Below are 15,543 nucleotides of genomic sequence, written 5' to 3'. Positions count from 1 at the left end.
GCCCGGCCCACGTGAACCACCTAAGACGCTGATCCTCACCCAGCTGTGAGAAACAGCAGAGGGGGTTGCCATTTTCCCGCTCTGACCACGCCCCCGCATACAGCGTCACAACCCAGCGACCTGGGAGTCCAAGGCACCGCTTCTCACACTTAAAGGGCCAGAACAGACCAAAAATGTTGCAAGAAGATCTCAAAGCCCCAGAGCCCATAGATCTAAGCGATGAAGAAATAGCAAAACTCTCAGACGCACAGTTTAAAACACTGGTCATCAGGATCCTCACAGAACTGGTTGATTATACCGACAAATTAGACAAATATATGAAGGCGAAACTAATTGAAATGAATGGAATTGCACAGGACACCAATAGCAATGAAAAGGAAACTGGGACTCAGATCAATGGAGTGGACCAGAAGAAAGCAAATAATGGCCAAACAGAAAAGAGTCAAGAAGCAAGAATTCAAAGAAATGAGGAGAGTCTTAGGAACCTCCAGGACATCTTTAAACGCTCCAACATCCGAATTATAGGGGTAGCAGAAGGGGGAAAGGAACAGCCACCAGTGGAAAACTTATTTGAACAAATAATAAAGGAGAATTTCCCCAATCTGGCAAAGGAAATAGACTTCCAGGAAATCCAGGAAGTTCAGAGAGTCCCAAAGAAGTTGGACCCAAGAAGGAACACACCAAGGCACATCATCATTACATTAGCCAAGATTAAAATGAAGGAGAGAATCCTTGAAGCAGCAAGAGCTAAGGGGACAGTCACCTACAAAGGAGTCCCCATCAGACTGTCAGCAGATTTCTCAAAAGAGACCTTACAGGCAAGAAGGGGCTGGAAAGAGGTATTCCAAGTCATGAAATCCAAAGACCTACATCCAAGATTGCTCTATCCAGCAAAACTTTCATTTAGAATGGAAGGACAGATAAGGTGCTTCTCAGATAAGATCAAATTCAAGGAGTTCATCATCACCAAGCCCTTATATGAAATGTTAAAGGGACTTATCTAAGAAAAAGAAGTTAAAGAAACATGAACAGTGAAAGGACAACAAACTCACAGTTATTAACAACCACACCTAAAACGAAAGCAAACTAAAAGGACAGCTAGATCAGGAGTGGAAACATAGAAATGAAGATCTCAAGGAGGGTTAGCAACAGGGGAGTGGGAGGAGGAGAAGGGGGGGAGAAGGTACAGAAAATAAGTAGCATAGACAGTAGATAGAAAATAGATGGGGGGGGCAAGAATAGCATGGGAAATATAGAATCTAAAGGACTTGAGACACATGGTCATAAACTAAAGGGGGGGTAATGGTGGGGATGGGGGGCAGGGTGGAGGGGAATGAAAGGGGGAATAGAACAACTGTAACAGCATAATCAATAAAAAAATTTAAAAAAAGAAGGAAATAGGGAAGAACAATAATTTGAGTGGTTGTTGTGTTATGTGTTTACATATATTATCACAATCCTAAGAATAAATTAATGGAATGGATCTTCTATTTAATTAATTAATTAATTTTGGATGAAGGGGAAAGAGAGGAAGAAAAACATCAATGTGTGATTGCCTCTTGCTCACCCCGTGCTGGGGGTCCCACCTAGCCCACAACCCATGCATGTGCCCTGACTGGGAATCAAATTGGCGATCTTTGGTTTTCAGGCTGACACTCAACCCACTGAGCCACACCAGCCAGGACTGGAATGGATTTTCTACCTCTATTTTACTGACAGAGGAGATGTTTTAGCAAATTTAAATAGCTTAACCACAGTAACATGTTGAACAAGTGAGCGACCCAACAGTCATCCTCAATTTTTCTGGTTTCAAAGCCTAACACCACAGCCAGGCTTTTTGCTGCTATCTGCATCTTCATTAGTATTGTTTTTATCATTATTCATAAAAAGAAATATTTGCATTTACATTATCTGATTGACCCTCTGGTGTAGTATAATTGTACAAAAAAAAGAGAAATGACCATTTGAAGAAAGAATCTATAAATACCAGTTTTATAAGCTTTGCTAATCACTAAATAGTTATCTGTGTAAAAGCAAATTAGGGACATATTTTTAATCAGTAGGTCCAGTGTTATCACTTATATTTCCCCTATAAATAATAATAATTTTTAATATACCCTTTAAATTTTTAACTGTGTTTTCATGGTACTGTGGCAGTTTATATTGAACTTGAAATATGTGTTCTGAATCTAGAAACTTAAATCTGTATTAGGTATAATATAAAAAATAATAAAGAAACAGTGATTTATAATAAATAAAGTACTGATAACTGGATATGATGCTATGTAAGGAAATTTTATTAGGCTTTTTTTAATGAAAATTCATTAGGTCATTGCGATTTAAAGATTGCAGTAGTGTAATTTATATATCTGACTTTTTTAAAAAGAAACAATATTATCCTTTGGGTCAAATTATTCTTTTCAGATTTCTGTTCAGTTAGCTATAGTGTTTGAAAGTGTGACTAAACTAGCTATCAAAGTACAGGCCAAAAGTACCAGATATGAGAATATTCTCTCCTCATTAGTCTTTCCCTGAAGGACCTCTTCTAAATAACTGGCCATGGCTAGAAAAAAATATCACCAAATCAGAATTTTTTTCCATTCAGTAATAGTATTACATTCAGTGTAGCAGGAAATAGTTTTGTATGGCGGTACACATGTAAATGTCATTGCATATGTCATTTACAGTGTATAGGGTTGTTATGCAAGATTCACAATGAACATGTTGGAGAAAACTGTCTCTGTAAACCAAATAAAACATGTTTAGTAAAAATTGCTAGTCATTTTATTCTAGATATACAATATCATGATAAGGGTACAAAACAAAACTACCAAAACAAGCCATTTCTCAAGCTATAATATCTACAGGACAAGTGATCTAAATTGAGGAATCAAAGGGAGTTATATCACTGCACTGCAAAAGAACTTAAAATATAACCTAAAAGGAAGTGAAATACTGATTTTGAGCTTTGAAATAACAGCAGCAAATTTACCTACAGACAGAAGATGCATGAAAGCAATAAATGAATTATACAAGTCTTAACACATGCAATCTGATTATTCTGACCAAGGTGTTAATTGGATCCTAACTGCCAGATCTGATATCTGTAGTATTGTAGTGGGAAACCTTTCAAAGTGATGAACTGTAATTCACTGAGCTGCTTGAAGCACTTGTAATTTACTGCATGTCATGCTATGAAGAGCCTGACCTAATGGACTTTGCATTACCTATAATGCTACAAACCTTTCAACAAGACTAGTTGGTAAAAGTAATCGTGAAAGTCTATTGAGACCGAATGAGAAAAGCTATCTTATATATTTTAAACACAGCTTTATAATCTTATGCAGAGTCAGTTCTTAAACAAAATAGGTGCAACAATGGAAAAAATAATACTCTATGCAACATAATTCACCAAAGTATTATATCTTGTAATATGAAATTTAAGAGGTATAAGATATAAATAGAAATCAGGGTAGTTTTATAATCTAACCTAAATACTGTAGAATACATCAGATTTAAGCTTTTCATGGATGGAACTTTTTGCTTTCATAAAAAATATATTTCATAATAATAGGATTTGAAATATACCTTGTACTTTTATATTTTTTATATTTTATTTATTTTTTATTGTATTTAATTATTGTTCAAGTAAAATTTTCTGTCTTTTACTCCCATCCCAGCCCACCCCCCCGGTGATCCCCACATCCCTCCCATTTCCACCTCTGTTAGTATTTTTGTCCATGTGTCCTTTATATTTGTTCCTGTGAATCCTTCCCCTTTTCCCCTGAAATTCTCTCCCCTCTCCCCTCTGGTCCCTGTCTGCCTGTTATCTATTTCTGTGTCTTTGGTTATATTTTGCTTGCTTATTTGTTTCATTGTTTAGGTCCCTGTTAAAGGTGAGATCACATGGTATTTGTCTTTCACTGCCTGGCTTATTTCACTCAACATAATGCTTTCCAGTTCCATCCATGCTGTTGCAAAGGGTAGGAGCTCCTTCTTTCTTTCTGCTGCATAGAATTTCATTGTGTAAATGTACCATAGTTTTTTTGATCCATTCATTTAGTGACTGGCACCTAGGTTGCTTCCAGCTCTTGGCTATTGTAAATTGTGCTAGTATGAATATTGGGGTGCATAGGTTCTTTTGAATTGGTGTTTCAGGGTTCTTAGGATACACTCCTAGCAGTGGAATTGCTGGGTCAAAAGGCAGTGAGGGGAAGGGAAGGAGAAAGAGAGGGAGAGAAACATCAATGTGTAGTTGCCTCTCACATGGCCCCCACGGGGAACCTGGCCTGCAACCCAGGCATATGTCTTGACTGGGCATCGAACCAAGACCTTTTGGTTCATGCCTGTGCTCCATCCACTGAGCTACACTGGCCATGGTGTACTTTTATATTTCTTAAATAAAGTTAGAGGACATTGTTTTAGGTAAGAAAGAAATTGGGCTATGTTTTACAAACCATATCATGTAGCTAGATTGTTTTGAGGCTGAATTCTGCACACAGCTCTCCATTACATATACTATTAATATATGAAATTTTGAGTTTAGTGCCAGGTAGTGTAGCTCAGTGGATGGAGTACTGGCCTGTGAACCAATGGGTTGCTGGTTCAATTCCCAGTCAGGGCATAAACATGGGTTGTGGGCCAGGTCCCCGGGATGGGGTGAGTGAGAGCCAAGCACACAACGTTTCTCTCCTCTTCATCCCTCCTTTCTCTTCTCTCTAAAAATAAATAAATAAAATCTTAAAAAACAATTTAAAAATTATGATTTTAAAATATAAGGTTTTGCTTTAAATTTTAATTATATTTTTGGTAGGTCTTTTTGAGGTTTTGCTTTGATAAGTCTCATTAAATGTTTATTAACTACATTTGAAACACTTATCTCTTTGGTATATTGTGCTGAAAATTTGGTTTTCAACTTTGGTGTGTTAAGCCCTTATATCATTTTTTTTAAGCTGGTAGGTTACAGCTGTTCTAGGCAACATGCTAATAGAAATTTTTTCAATTACACATTTTAGAGAGTTGAATATATTTTTAATTTATCCTAAAAATTGATTAGCAATATCTTTCAGATACCTATAAAGAATATTTATGGTCAGGTAACTTAAAATTATTTTTTTAATTCTGTGGGTAGGCATATAACTTGTGTGTAATATGAAACAAAAGGTGAAGTTTGAAGTATTATGGTTCTTTCACCAATACACATATGTTCTGTTGTTTATTCTAAAAGTGCAACCCACAACCTGAGGACATTAGCTAATCTCTGATATGTACAAATTAATCAAAGCACATAAAAGTAATTGCTATATCACTGGTGTAATACTATCAGTTAATCTACCTCAGTTTTCCCTTTTCCTCTTACCTTCTTCCATTGAGATTGGCCTCTGTCAGTGTAAGCAGCAACTCCAAGTGCAATGAGGGCATCTTAATCTGAAATTCTTCTAAGAAGTTGGTGATATTTTCTCATCAGGATCAAATTTAAAGGACTTTGTTCCATTCCTGAACTTTGGGGCCAGAGAAAAGCAAGTCAGTTTGTAGCTTTCTCCATGATGAACTAGAAAGACAAATCAGTGTATCCAGGTGCAGAAGGATTTGAAGAGTATTGTCTTTGTCAATACTGAATACTGAAAAATAATTAGTAACTACTTTTCCCTATAGAAAAATATATTCCTTTTGTGAGGCCCAGAAAGAATGTATATTTTAATAACAGATATTAAATTGTAACTTCAAACAGTCTAAATATTTTATTACTTTGCAATGTCACAACTGACTGAAAAAAAGTCACAACCAATAGATATAGTAAATGTTGAGGAAAGACTGTTTCATACATTTGTGCTTCAGCAGATCCACTGTTGGTAATTTTGCTATTTCAATAGTAGAGTTCAGTGTAAAAGCACAAAAAGCTAGAGCCTGTAATAACTGAGGTTCTACTGTTCATATTATGTGCCGATGTTTATGGTAAGACTGTTTCATAAATGCTTATTACCGTTAGCCTTTCCAAGTGTAATTTTCAGAAGAAAAAAATTCTGCAATTCAACCACCATTCCTCTCTATTCACCACACTTGTCAATCAGCGAGTTGCTGTATCTACAGGAATGGAGGTGTTATATTCTGGCAATTATCATGTCATATACTTGAAAATGTAAATGAATGTGTGTGTAAAATTAAATTTATGGGTTGTCAGTGAAGAATAAGAACCAGGAGAGCAATTACTTCTCTCCTTTCATCTTTTGAGCTCTGATACATCAAGCAGAAAACCATGCAGCTAAATGTTGGAATTAGCATTGTGCAGGTCCTGGAATGAATGGGCTAGTGTCTTTTGCTGCCTTTTCTGGTTCTTTGTTTTGGAGAGCAGTGAAATTAAGATGATTATCATCCATCAATCTATGAGAGCACCTATGAAAGCATGAAAGAATCTTCCTTCTCATATTTATTTTTGCTTTTTTAGAGAGTTGTCTTTTATCAGGACAGCTTGCTTTTTGTTGAAATTAATATTATTTGGGCTAATTTTGTGAGTTCCATCAAAATCACAATTATTTTGTTTTTGTATCTAGTATATTAAAATTTATTTTTAAATTTAAAATGAACTATTTATGAATGTAGAAAAATAAGTAAGATTAACTATTAGCACAGTTAATAAAGGAAACTAGTCTCTCAATAATTTTGAGCAAGATCTTAATTCCACTAGTCATATGAACATATTGTTATTAAACAAAAATAAGTGACATCATTTTCGTAAATAACTATACCACTTTTTACAGTGCAAGTCCTGTTCAAATTGATTAAGCATTCAAATATTCTAATTATCTGTAATTATTGATTATATTCTAGTTTTTACAATTTAAAACCACACACTCCAGTTGTTAAGTGTTACTGATTTTGTTTGTATTCTGCTCTTATCATCTGTTAAGCATTAATGTTCTGTAGGTTAAATTAGGAAAGAATAAAAAATAAGTGTAAAATATTCAGTAACTTATTTCCAATGATTTTAAGAGGCTAATGAACAATGGTGCAGATTTGTTTCAATATGAACGTGCAGTGGGATGGAGTTTGACCTTCAGCTGTGATTTCAGTTCGTCAGGATTAGTCAAGCTAGGCGATCAAGACTGCTAATGCATAATGATTTATAAAATGAAAAATGTGTAGTGACCATGCAAATGTTTCAGCTAATCAAAGAGAGGAACTTTAGCTTTGAGAAAAAAGAAAAACAAGGGCATGTCAAGGCCTAACCCAAAAATGTATATGAAATAATCTGAGTAGCTTGATTAGCCATAGTGAGATTAGAAGTTGCATTTTGGGTCTTTAAACATAGGTGTAGCATATATCACCTCTCTGTAATCTCTACAATGGCATGCTTATATGAGCAGCCTCATTTTCACCCATAGTCCAATTCTCCCCACAAAAAACCCTAGACTCTCTGTAAAATATTTGTGTATAACAAAGAGAAAGGTAAAGTTAGACCAACTTTATTTTCCAAAACAGAAAACACTCTGTTGTATCAAAGTGATCGAATGGGTACTAAAGCTAGTGTCATCAACTATAGAAGAAGCTAAGTAGTGATGAATCATGATTAAAAGGAATCTCAGTGTCTTATTATTGCACTGTGCTGCTGTTGCTGTTGTTCCCATCATGGTATTTACCTGCTGCTAAAAAATTGCATTAAATAGCAATACACACTGTCCATCCCAGATCTCTTTAAATACTCCCGTTCAGTACTTGAGGAAAAGCTTACAAATACCACTCAATTCATTGTCAGTTCTTTTTAATACCATAAAACAGGAAACTTTTGAGAGGCTGTTATTATGATAGACATTTTACATGTAACCTATGTTTGAATTTAGACCAAGGCTGGCAATGCAGTACAACAATTTCATATGTTAAAACAAACTATAGATACAGATATTATAGGGAGAAAATAAGTAAAAAATATTTATCAAAGAATGTACAATCAAACATTTTCTATCAATAGTTTGTTAAAATGGGAACAGATATTATAACATGAAATTTTGTTTTGTAGTTGTTATATTGCAGCTAATTCTAATAGACTTACATACTTTTTTTGAGTACCAAAGCCTGGTGGTCAGGAATTTCTCTGTCTTTAAATTTTAAAGAAAGAATAAAGGGAAATTCAAGCCAGTAGTTGGCAAACCCTGTTAATAGGATATTATTTTTTTACTATAAATATCATTTATAAGTTTTTATTGTTTTTTTTCAAATTCACATTTAGTGAAGGATTGTACTGACACTATGCTGAGAACCTTTCTAATCACCTATATATAATCTGGATGTTTAATTAAGTAAAATGCTTAATATGCAAACTCAACACACTGAGAAATACTTCAACTGAACCAGATTGTACATAGACAATGCACTTATTATAACAAAAATGCTGATCCATTTTCATAACTCTTACAATAACTCCTAAGGTTTATTTGAGGGGAGAAATTATCTTTGCATTGTATGTTAATAACTCTTTGACCCTTTTGATGAAGTACACTTAGAAAATAATGTAAGCACATATATAACTTATTTCTTAAAATCTAATGTCATCTCCTGTCTATTTTAATATAATGTCTAAATGCTTTTGACTTCTATTTTGACTAATTTCAAATTTCAGAATGTTTTCTCTCTCATTTCAGAATATATAACCCTATCTTTGTGTTCACAAACCCAATACTTCTTGGTGCACAGAGCAACATATTTGATTAATGCTTAACTCATCTAATGAGAAAATACATGGGGTTAAAAAACCCTCATTTGATGTATAACTATAGGGACTTTTAGATCTCTAAGTATAGTAAATACCAAGAGAGTTAAAAGTTCTCTACAAACTAAAGTTGGCTGTTTTTCCTTTACACTTAAAGATATTTAGGGTACACTTTTCACTAGGATACCCATTTAAGTAAATTATTCCTTCTGCAGGGTGGAGGGGAATGAAGGGGGGAATAGAACAACTGTAATGGCATAATCAATAAAATAAAAAAAATTCCAAAAAGTAAATTATTCCTTCTGATTCCACTTGGTAGCTGCATAATATAACATGTTTTCTTAGACCCAACCAAACTTTTATTTGATGTCTCACCAGAAAATATCTGGGGTAAGTTCCCTCTCCCTTCTTCTATCACACATTTAAATTATGGTTCCTCATTAGAACATTTGCATAAACAAAATTATATGTCTAGTGGAAAATATTTTCTTAAGCTAATGCCCAACTTGCTAAGGCATATGAATTTTAGAAAGTTACCATAGATCTTAAATATGATGCTGATTTTGCATTTTAAATATTGGTCAGCATAATCTCCAAAAATTATATCTATTCAATTAATCTTTATTCACTTTTTCAGTAAATTCCTAGAGCAGCTTATAATAGCAAAGAAATAAAATGGGACAATAATAAAGGTGACAAAGGAGGAATAAAGGAAATATGCCACATAAAATTAATCACTTAAAATGGAAAAACTATAATTTGAAACTTATTAATTTCTAAACAAGGCAAGTTAAGAAGTTCATATCTGACATAAGAAACTAATTTTCTATTTATGAAAATAATTTTGATAGTTTAACTTTGGGTGGAGGACACACACACAAAATAAATAAAATAAAATAAAATAATTTACATTTTTAGTAGCCTCAAATATTTCATTGGGATGAGCTTATGTATGTGGATTTTGAAATGATATTATTGGCTTATTTGTAATGTTGAACATCCCTAAGAGGTGTACCTGTGCTCTCGTACATATATAATTATTTTTAATTTGTGTTTTTGTACATATCTTACTGAAGTAGAATGTTCAAATAATTGTGTGTTACTTGGCTTAGCTTTCTACATATTTTGTGTCTGTTCATTTTCAGTTTTAGATGGCAGTTTCATAGAGGGTAGGTCAGAATCTGCTTAATATTTGCAGAATGTCAAATGTGATTCACATGATTTTTGGGATAACAGTGATATCGTTATTTTTATGCCATTAACTTTTAATTGCAAGAATAATGTAAACCATTTAACATTAAAAAATAATTTTTCAACCATAGCAAAAAGGAAGATGAACTCTAAAGAACATAAAGGTAAAAAACTTGCCTAAATATGCTTATACACCAAATCACTCACAATAGCTATAAAGTAATATAATCTTTATAAACTGAAATCAGACTGTAAACTTAAGGTGCATGCCTTTATTTATATTTTTTTCTTATAAAGTACATTTGTCATCAGTCACACATAAAGTACTTTTACTTTTAGAGTAAGTGAAAACACTCAATGTGCTAAAAAGTGATGAGGCTGTTAGGAAAGAGAGCTGTGGCAAGTTTCTCATCACATAATATGTTTATAGGAGGTATGTATTTACATGTACATATCTATACAGCTATTTATACTTATATAATATATATCTACCTATTGTCTATCTACCATCTATTTATCATCTATCTACCTATTTATTTACCTAAATTTACAGCCTTTTGAATTTTACAATATCTGTCTTTCTCTGTCCCTTGATTTCAGTTTGATTCTTTGTTATTTGGAGACATAAGGTGAATGATTATGAAAAGACATTTTTGTAGATAAGTACCTTTTTCCAAACTGCCTTTTTTGACCATTTTATTTGTTCCTCAAAGAACAAACAATTAAGTAAACTGACCTCTAATTGTTTAAAAAACTAAACAATGGGCAACCTGTTCTATGGATTTATTTTAGAACATGTAGTTCAGAATGTCTTTTATTATGATAAATTCAAAAACACTAACCTATAAATATGCCAGGATGTTCTTTAAATTTTCAGAAATACCTTTGAAAATCACTTTTGAATTTTGGTCTGTTATAATGTAATTATTTTCCTTTCACAAAATGAACCTACTTAATTCATAGTTTCAGATATCAACATGGGATAGAAAGGACATAGCTCTTTGTTAGTTTAAATATGATGATATTTTTCTTGAAAGAGGAATTAATCCACCCTGAATTTATTTTCTTTATTTTTTCTAATGTATTTTTTATTATTGATTTCTTCTTTCTTTATGACATAAAGTGCCGGACTTGAAAAAATTTAATTGCATTAAAAAGGAGTATTAAAATAAGTTGTGAGCTAGGTCTGTTCATCTTTTGCTGATTTCAAAGACAAAAGCTGTTCTGAAAATGTGTTCCAAAGATTATTTATATAACTACTTGCTTTTATTTATTGTCAAAGTGACTTTTCAATGGCTGCAAATGTGTTAAGTTCACAAGTTTCATTACATGCTGGCTAGTTCTACAAACAGTGCCTTCAAACAGTGCGGCTATCTAGGAACTTCTCATATACCACAGGCTTTTATGCAAGGTTTTCCTGTTTATCTCTTTTGCCATCCTTTTTCTATTTCTTCACATCCTTTTTATCTTTCTCTAGGACTTTCTAGCTTTTCCTTAGTCTGTATTTTTCTTGCTTCTCCTTTCTCCTCTATTTCTTTATCTTCTTCATTTTCTTTTTTTAACACTTTAAGATCCTTCAAGGAAAAAGAAATGGTAGAAAGAAAATTTTAAGCAAAATATTTTTTCAGTTTAATTAATAATCTTTTATTAATCTTTAGATTTCTGGGCTTCCTGGTGTAAGTTTAGTTAGCTTGAAATAAAATGTTTGAAGAAGAAGCTATGATTCTTTGTTTCAGAGGATCTAGGTAGCTATTTTCTAGGATAAACATATATCCTAGATTAGTTACTACATGTGTGTTTCATATATATAACATTTTGAAGATGGTGATTATGTTTTATAAGTAACTGTATTCTACATACATTGTTTTTATTAGCTTTGATTACATATGTATAGGCATATTACTTTCTAGATTTTAAACTGTATTATTTATCTTAATTGTACCTTTGAACCATTGCAAATGGCTTTTCATTTATAACACTGTGACATTGATAAGATTATCGATTATAAAGTATTCAGAACACTAACTTGTAATTATTTTTAACTTTGCTAATAAAAGCTCAACTATCTCAGTATAATGTATTTTAGGCATGGAACATAAAGGTAGAATCTGATGAAATCTGATGCATCTAGAATCCTAGTATTCAAAAACTGTGGTACTTTAATATTATTATTAAATAGATGATATAACAAATATTACATAAAATGATTGGTCATTCTTGTCATCAGAGATGGCACACAGCTGTGAAATATGTTAGCAGACATTGGTTGTGACCACATTTTCTCTCTGTCAAGGTACCTGTGTCAGTGGCCATGATGACTCCCCAGGTGATTACCCCCCAGCAGATGCAGCAGATCCTTCAGCAGCAAGTCCTGTCTCCTCAGCAGCTCCAAGCCCTTCTCCAACAGCAGCAAGCAGTAATGCTGCAGCAGGTAATGTGGGTTATCTTTTTTGGTGTTCTAGCACGACACAGAGGTATGCCCCCATGTTCACAGTGTCATGGGCATATTTGACAATTTCTTCTCCATTTGAAGGGATAACCTATTGGCATGCTAGAACATAAATGTAGTATTTTAATTGAAATGTGAAATAAATCAGTATTTAAATATTCAAATGCTTAGGTACTTTTGTTTTGAAGACTTGACAATAAAAGTGCAAAGAGACATAGAAAATTGTCACTTTTAAAACTCCTAATACTTTACTACTCTTTTTAGTTCATTTAATTATGAAATTTGAACTAGTCCTTACAGTAGAGAAAGTAACATCTCAAATGTTTTTTTTTTCAAAGATAAGGTCTGTGTTTTGGAACAGAAGTATCTGCTCACAAGAACAAAAGTTAAATAGCTAAGCCACCAGCTCATAAAATTTAGTTAAAAAAAACTATTATGTACATCATTAAAACCCAAATTGCATATAGAGTTGATTTTATGTTATAAACTTACTTACCATAAAGAAAACAACGTGCTTTTCCTGGACTTTTATATATTTAATTATTTTCTTCTATGATGATGACCATAGACCAGTTGCTTATATTTCAGTCTGACATACTTTTGTACACCTGATGGATTAAAATTTTTTCCAATAAGAAATGAACAATATAATTCCCTGTAGCTTTATATTTGGTTCTTATAAGTGGTAGAGTATACCCTATTTTTATATGTTATTGAGACTTCAAATATAATAATTTGAAGTATTTCTTTGCCTATGTCCCTTATATTTTTTATCTTTTAATTTTATTTATTTATTTTTAGAGAGAGAGAGGATGGTAGGGTGAAAGGGAGAGAAACATCAATGTGTGGTTGCCTCTCATGTAGCCCCACCTGAGGACTTGGCCTGCAACCCAAGCATGTGCCCTGACTGGGAATGGAACTGTCCACCCTTTAGTTCACAGCCCACGCTCAATCCACTGAGCTATACCAGCCAGGGCTTTGTCCCTTTTAAAGACAAATGTTATATACCTTTTAGTTAGAATTTTTTTTTTGAATTTTGGATTGGAAAATTTCAGAGCTGTCTTGAGAAAAGATGTATGTAAATCTGTCTCATTGAATCCAATGCATATTTTTATTGTTCTTGTGAAGTGAATCTTAATGGATACTCAACCATATCCTAGTCTAAAAGAGTTTAAGAGATTTGTAAATATGCAAAACTTTTGCCTTTATTTATTAAAGTCAAAATTGTTTATTCAGCAACAACTACAAGAGTTTTACAAGAAACAGCAAGAGCAGTTACATCTTCAGCTTTTGCAGCAGCAGCAGCAGCAGCAGCAGCAACAGCAGCAGCAGCAGCAACAACAGCAGCAGCAGCAACAGCAGCAACAGCAGCAGCAACAACAACATCCTGGAAAGCCAGTGAAAGAGGTAGGGTCTGTCCCACTCACTGGTATACAAGAGTGTGAGTTTAGGAAGAGCCATGAGGCCAGGGTTGTCTCAGATCTTTGTATCTCAAGGCTTTTGCTGTCAAAAATGCATTATCATACATTTTTACTGAGCTTAATAACAGGGACAGTTCTGTTGTCCTTTTCTGTAGCTTTGAACTTGAGAGTTTCAATCCAATGTTCACTAATGAATCACTATACAAAGAGCAAGCTGTATGGCCGACAAAGTACTGATTATCTTGTATTTACTAAGAATCCTAAATTGGTACAGGAACCTTGTTTTTCTCAGTGCTGCAGCTCAGAGAACATGCATGCAAATTTGGGTGTTTAGTCGGGGTTAGGGGTCCAGGAGAGAAACTGGTTGAGCACAGATTTCAAAGTCACAGGTTCCTGATTAATGAACTGCTACTGTAAGGTTCGGAGTGGCAAGTAGAAAGTTACAGTTTGATATGCTCATAAATCAAACTGACAAGCTGGCTTCTCAGGCCTAGCTTGCACTTGTCAGCAAACTGCATCAAATATAAACATAATACAAACAAAACATGTTGAAGTAGTTAAATTGATCAGCAGGTATCAGAGCCATTGTCTTCAAGCTGCCATTATGCAAACGTCCAGGAAACAGTTTTGACCTCCTGAGGCTTTGATTCTGTTTGGATTTGTGAATAGAATTTCAGACAGCCATCAACTACAGAATAGAAATTGCTCCCTTATTTCTCTGGAGGCTTTGGGCAGTCTACATGACTTGCTCCATTATTCAGTCTGTTTTCCAGTGAGCGCATCAGAAGTTTCTTTTCTACAAACTAAAAAGGAAAAGTCTTTCACAGCAGCTTGTCTTTCTCTGAAGTTTGACTTCCTTCTCCTGAGCCCAAAGAATGAGAATTTGTATTGTATCCTTCACAAAATTGGAAGTTATAATTTTCCTTATAATAAGGAGACTTTGTTTTTGCCGTGAACATCATTCACTCTTTAATATATTCCAACAAGAGAGGAAGTAGAAAGAAAGCTAACAAGCCTTTATGGTGAACGTTACATCCCAGTTTACTAATAGATCACTAGAGACCACATTCATGGACCACTAAAGAGTGAACTTGGTTGGAAAAAATAGAGTGTTGTTGAAGTTGACTGTTTCTATAAACTGTTATTCTTTTAGTCTATATAAATTTATTATCATTTTTAATATGCCAATTTTTTAAAAAACACCTGACCTTTGTTAAATACTTTCTCTAGACCTTGTCTCATACTCTTAATGCAAGTTCTTAGGTTCTCTGATGCTGTGTGATATTTGAAAGAAAGACAAATGAAAATCTAGAACTTGCATACAGTCTGCATTTGGCTACTCACCAGATAATGAGAGGAATGTAAATTTCTCTGTGTGAGAGCTGTTTGTACAGACCATGTTCTCTGCTATTGACTGGTGGGTTCTGTGACAGCAGCAGCAACAGCAACAGCAGCAACAGCAGCAGCAGCAGCAACAGCAGCAACAGCAACAGTTGGCAGCACAGCAGCTTGTCTTCCAGCAGCAGCTTCTCCAGATGCAACAACTTCAGCAGCAACAACATTTGCTAAGCCTTCAGCGTCAGGGACTCATCTCCATTCCACCTGGCCAGGCAGCACTTCCTGTGCAGTCATTGCCTCAAGGTACATCCAAAATATGCTACACTCTTAATTTCTAATGTTGTACTTTCTACCATTTCATTGCCTGTCTTATACCTTGAGAATTATGTTTTCACAGCCTTCAAACTTATTTTTACAACACAATTAACATGGTTGCATGA

The 15,543-nt window shown here is 34.0% G+C and overlaps 1 protein-coding gene across 1 annotated transcript in view; it reads left to right on the top strand.

The window, feature by feature from the left end:
* Positions 1–15,543, top strand: part of FOXP2 (forkhead box P2) — a 369,425-nt gene that overhangs the window by 237,906 nt on the left and 115,976 nt on the right. Inside the window, exons 4-6 of the mRNA XM_053662959.1 lie at positions 12,189–12,326; positions 13,581–13,728; positions 15,197–15,406. Coding sequence (XP_053518934.1) covers positions 12,189–12,326; positions 13,581–13,728; positions 15,197–15,406 — 496 coding nt within the window. The remainder of the gene's footprint in view (positions 1–12,188; positions 12,327–13,580; positions 13,729–15,196; positions 15,407–15,543) is intronic.

Source organism: Artibeus jamaicensis, unplaced genomic scaffold, assembly GCF_021234435.1.
Source record: "Artibeus jamaicensis isolate MK-2021 breed Jamaican fruit bat unplaced genomic scaffold, CSHL_Jam_final contig_311, whole genome shotgun sequence".
Taxonomy (NCBI): Eukaryota; Metazoa; Chordata; class Mammalia; order Chiroptera; family Phyllostomidae; genus Artibeus; species Artibeus jamaicensis.
This window is presented reverse-complemented; position numbering and strand designations above follow the sequence as displayed.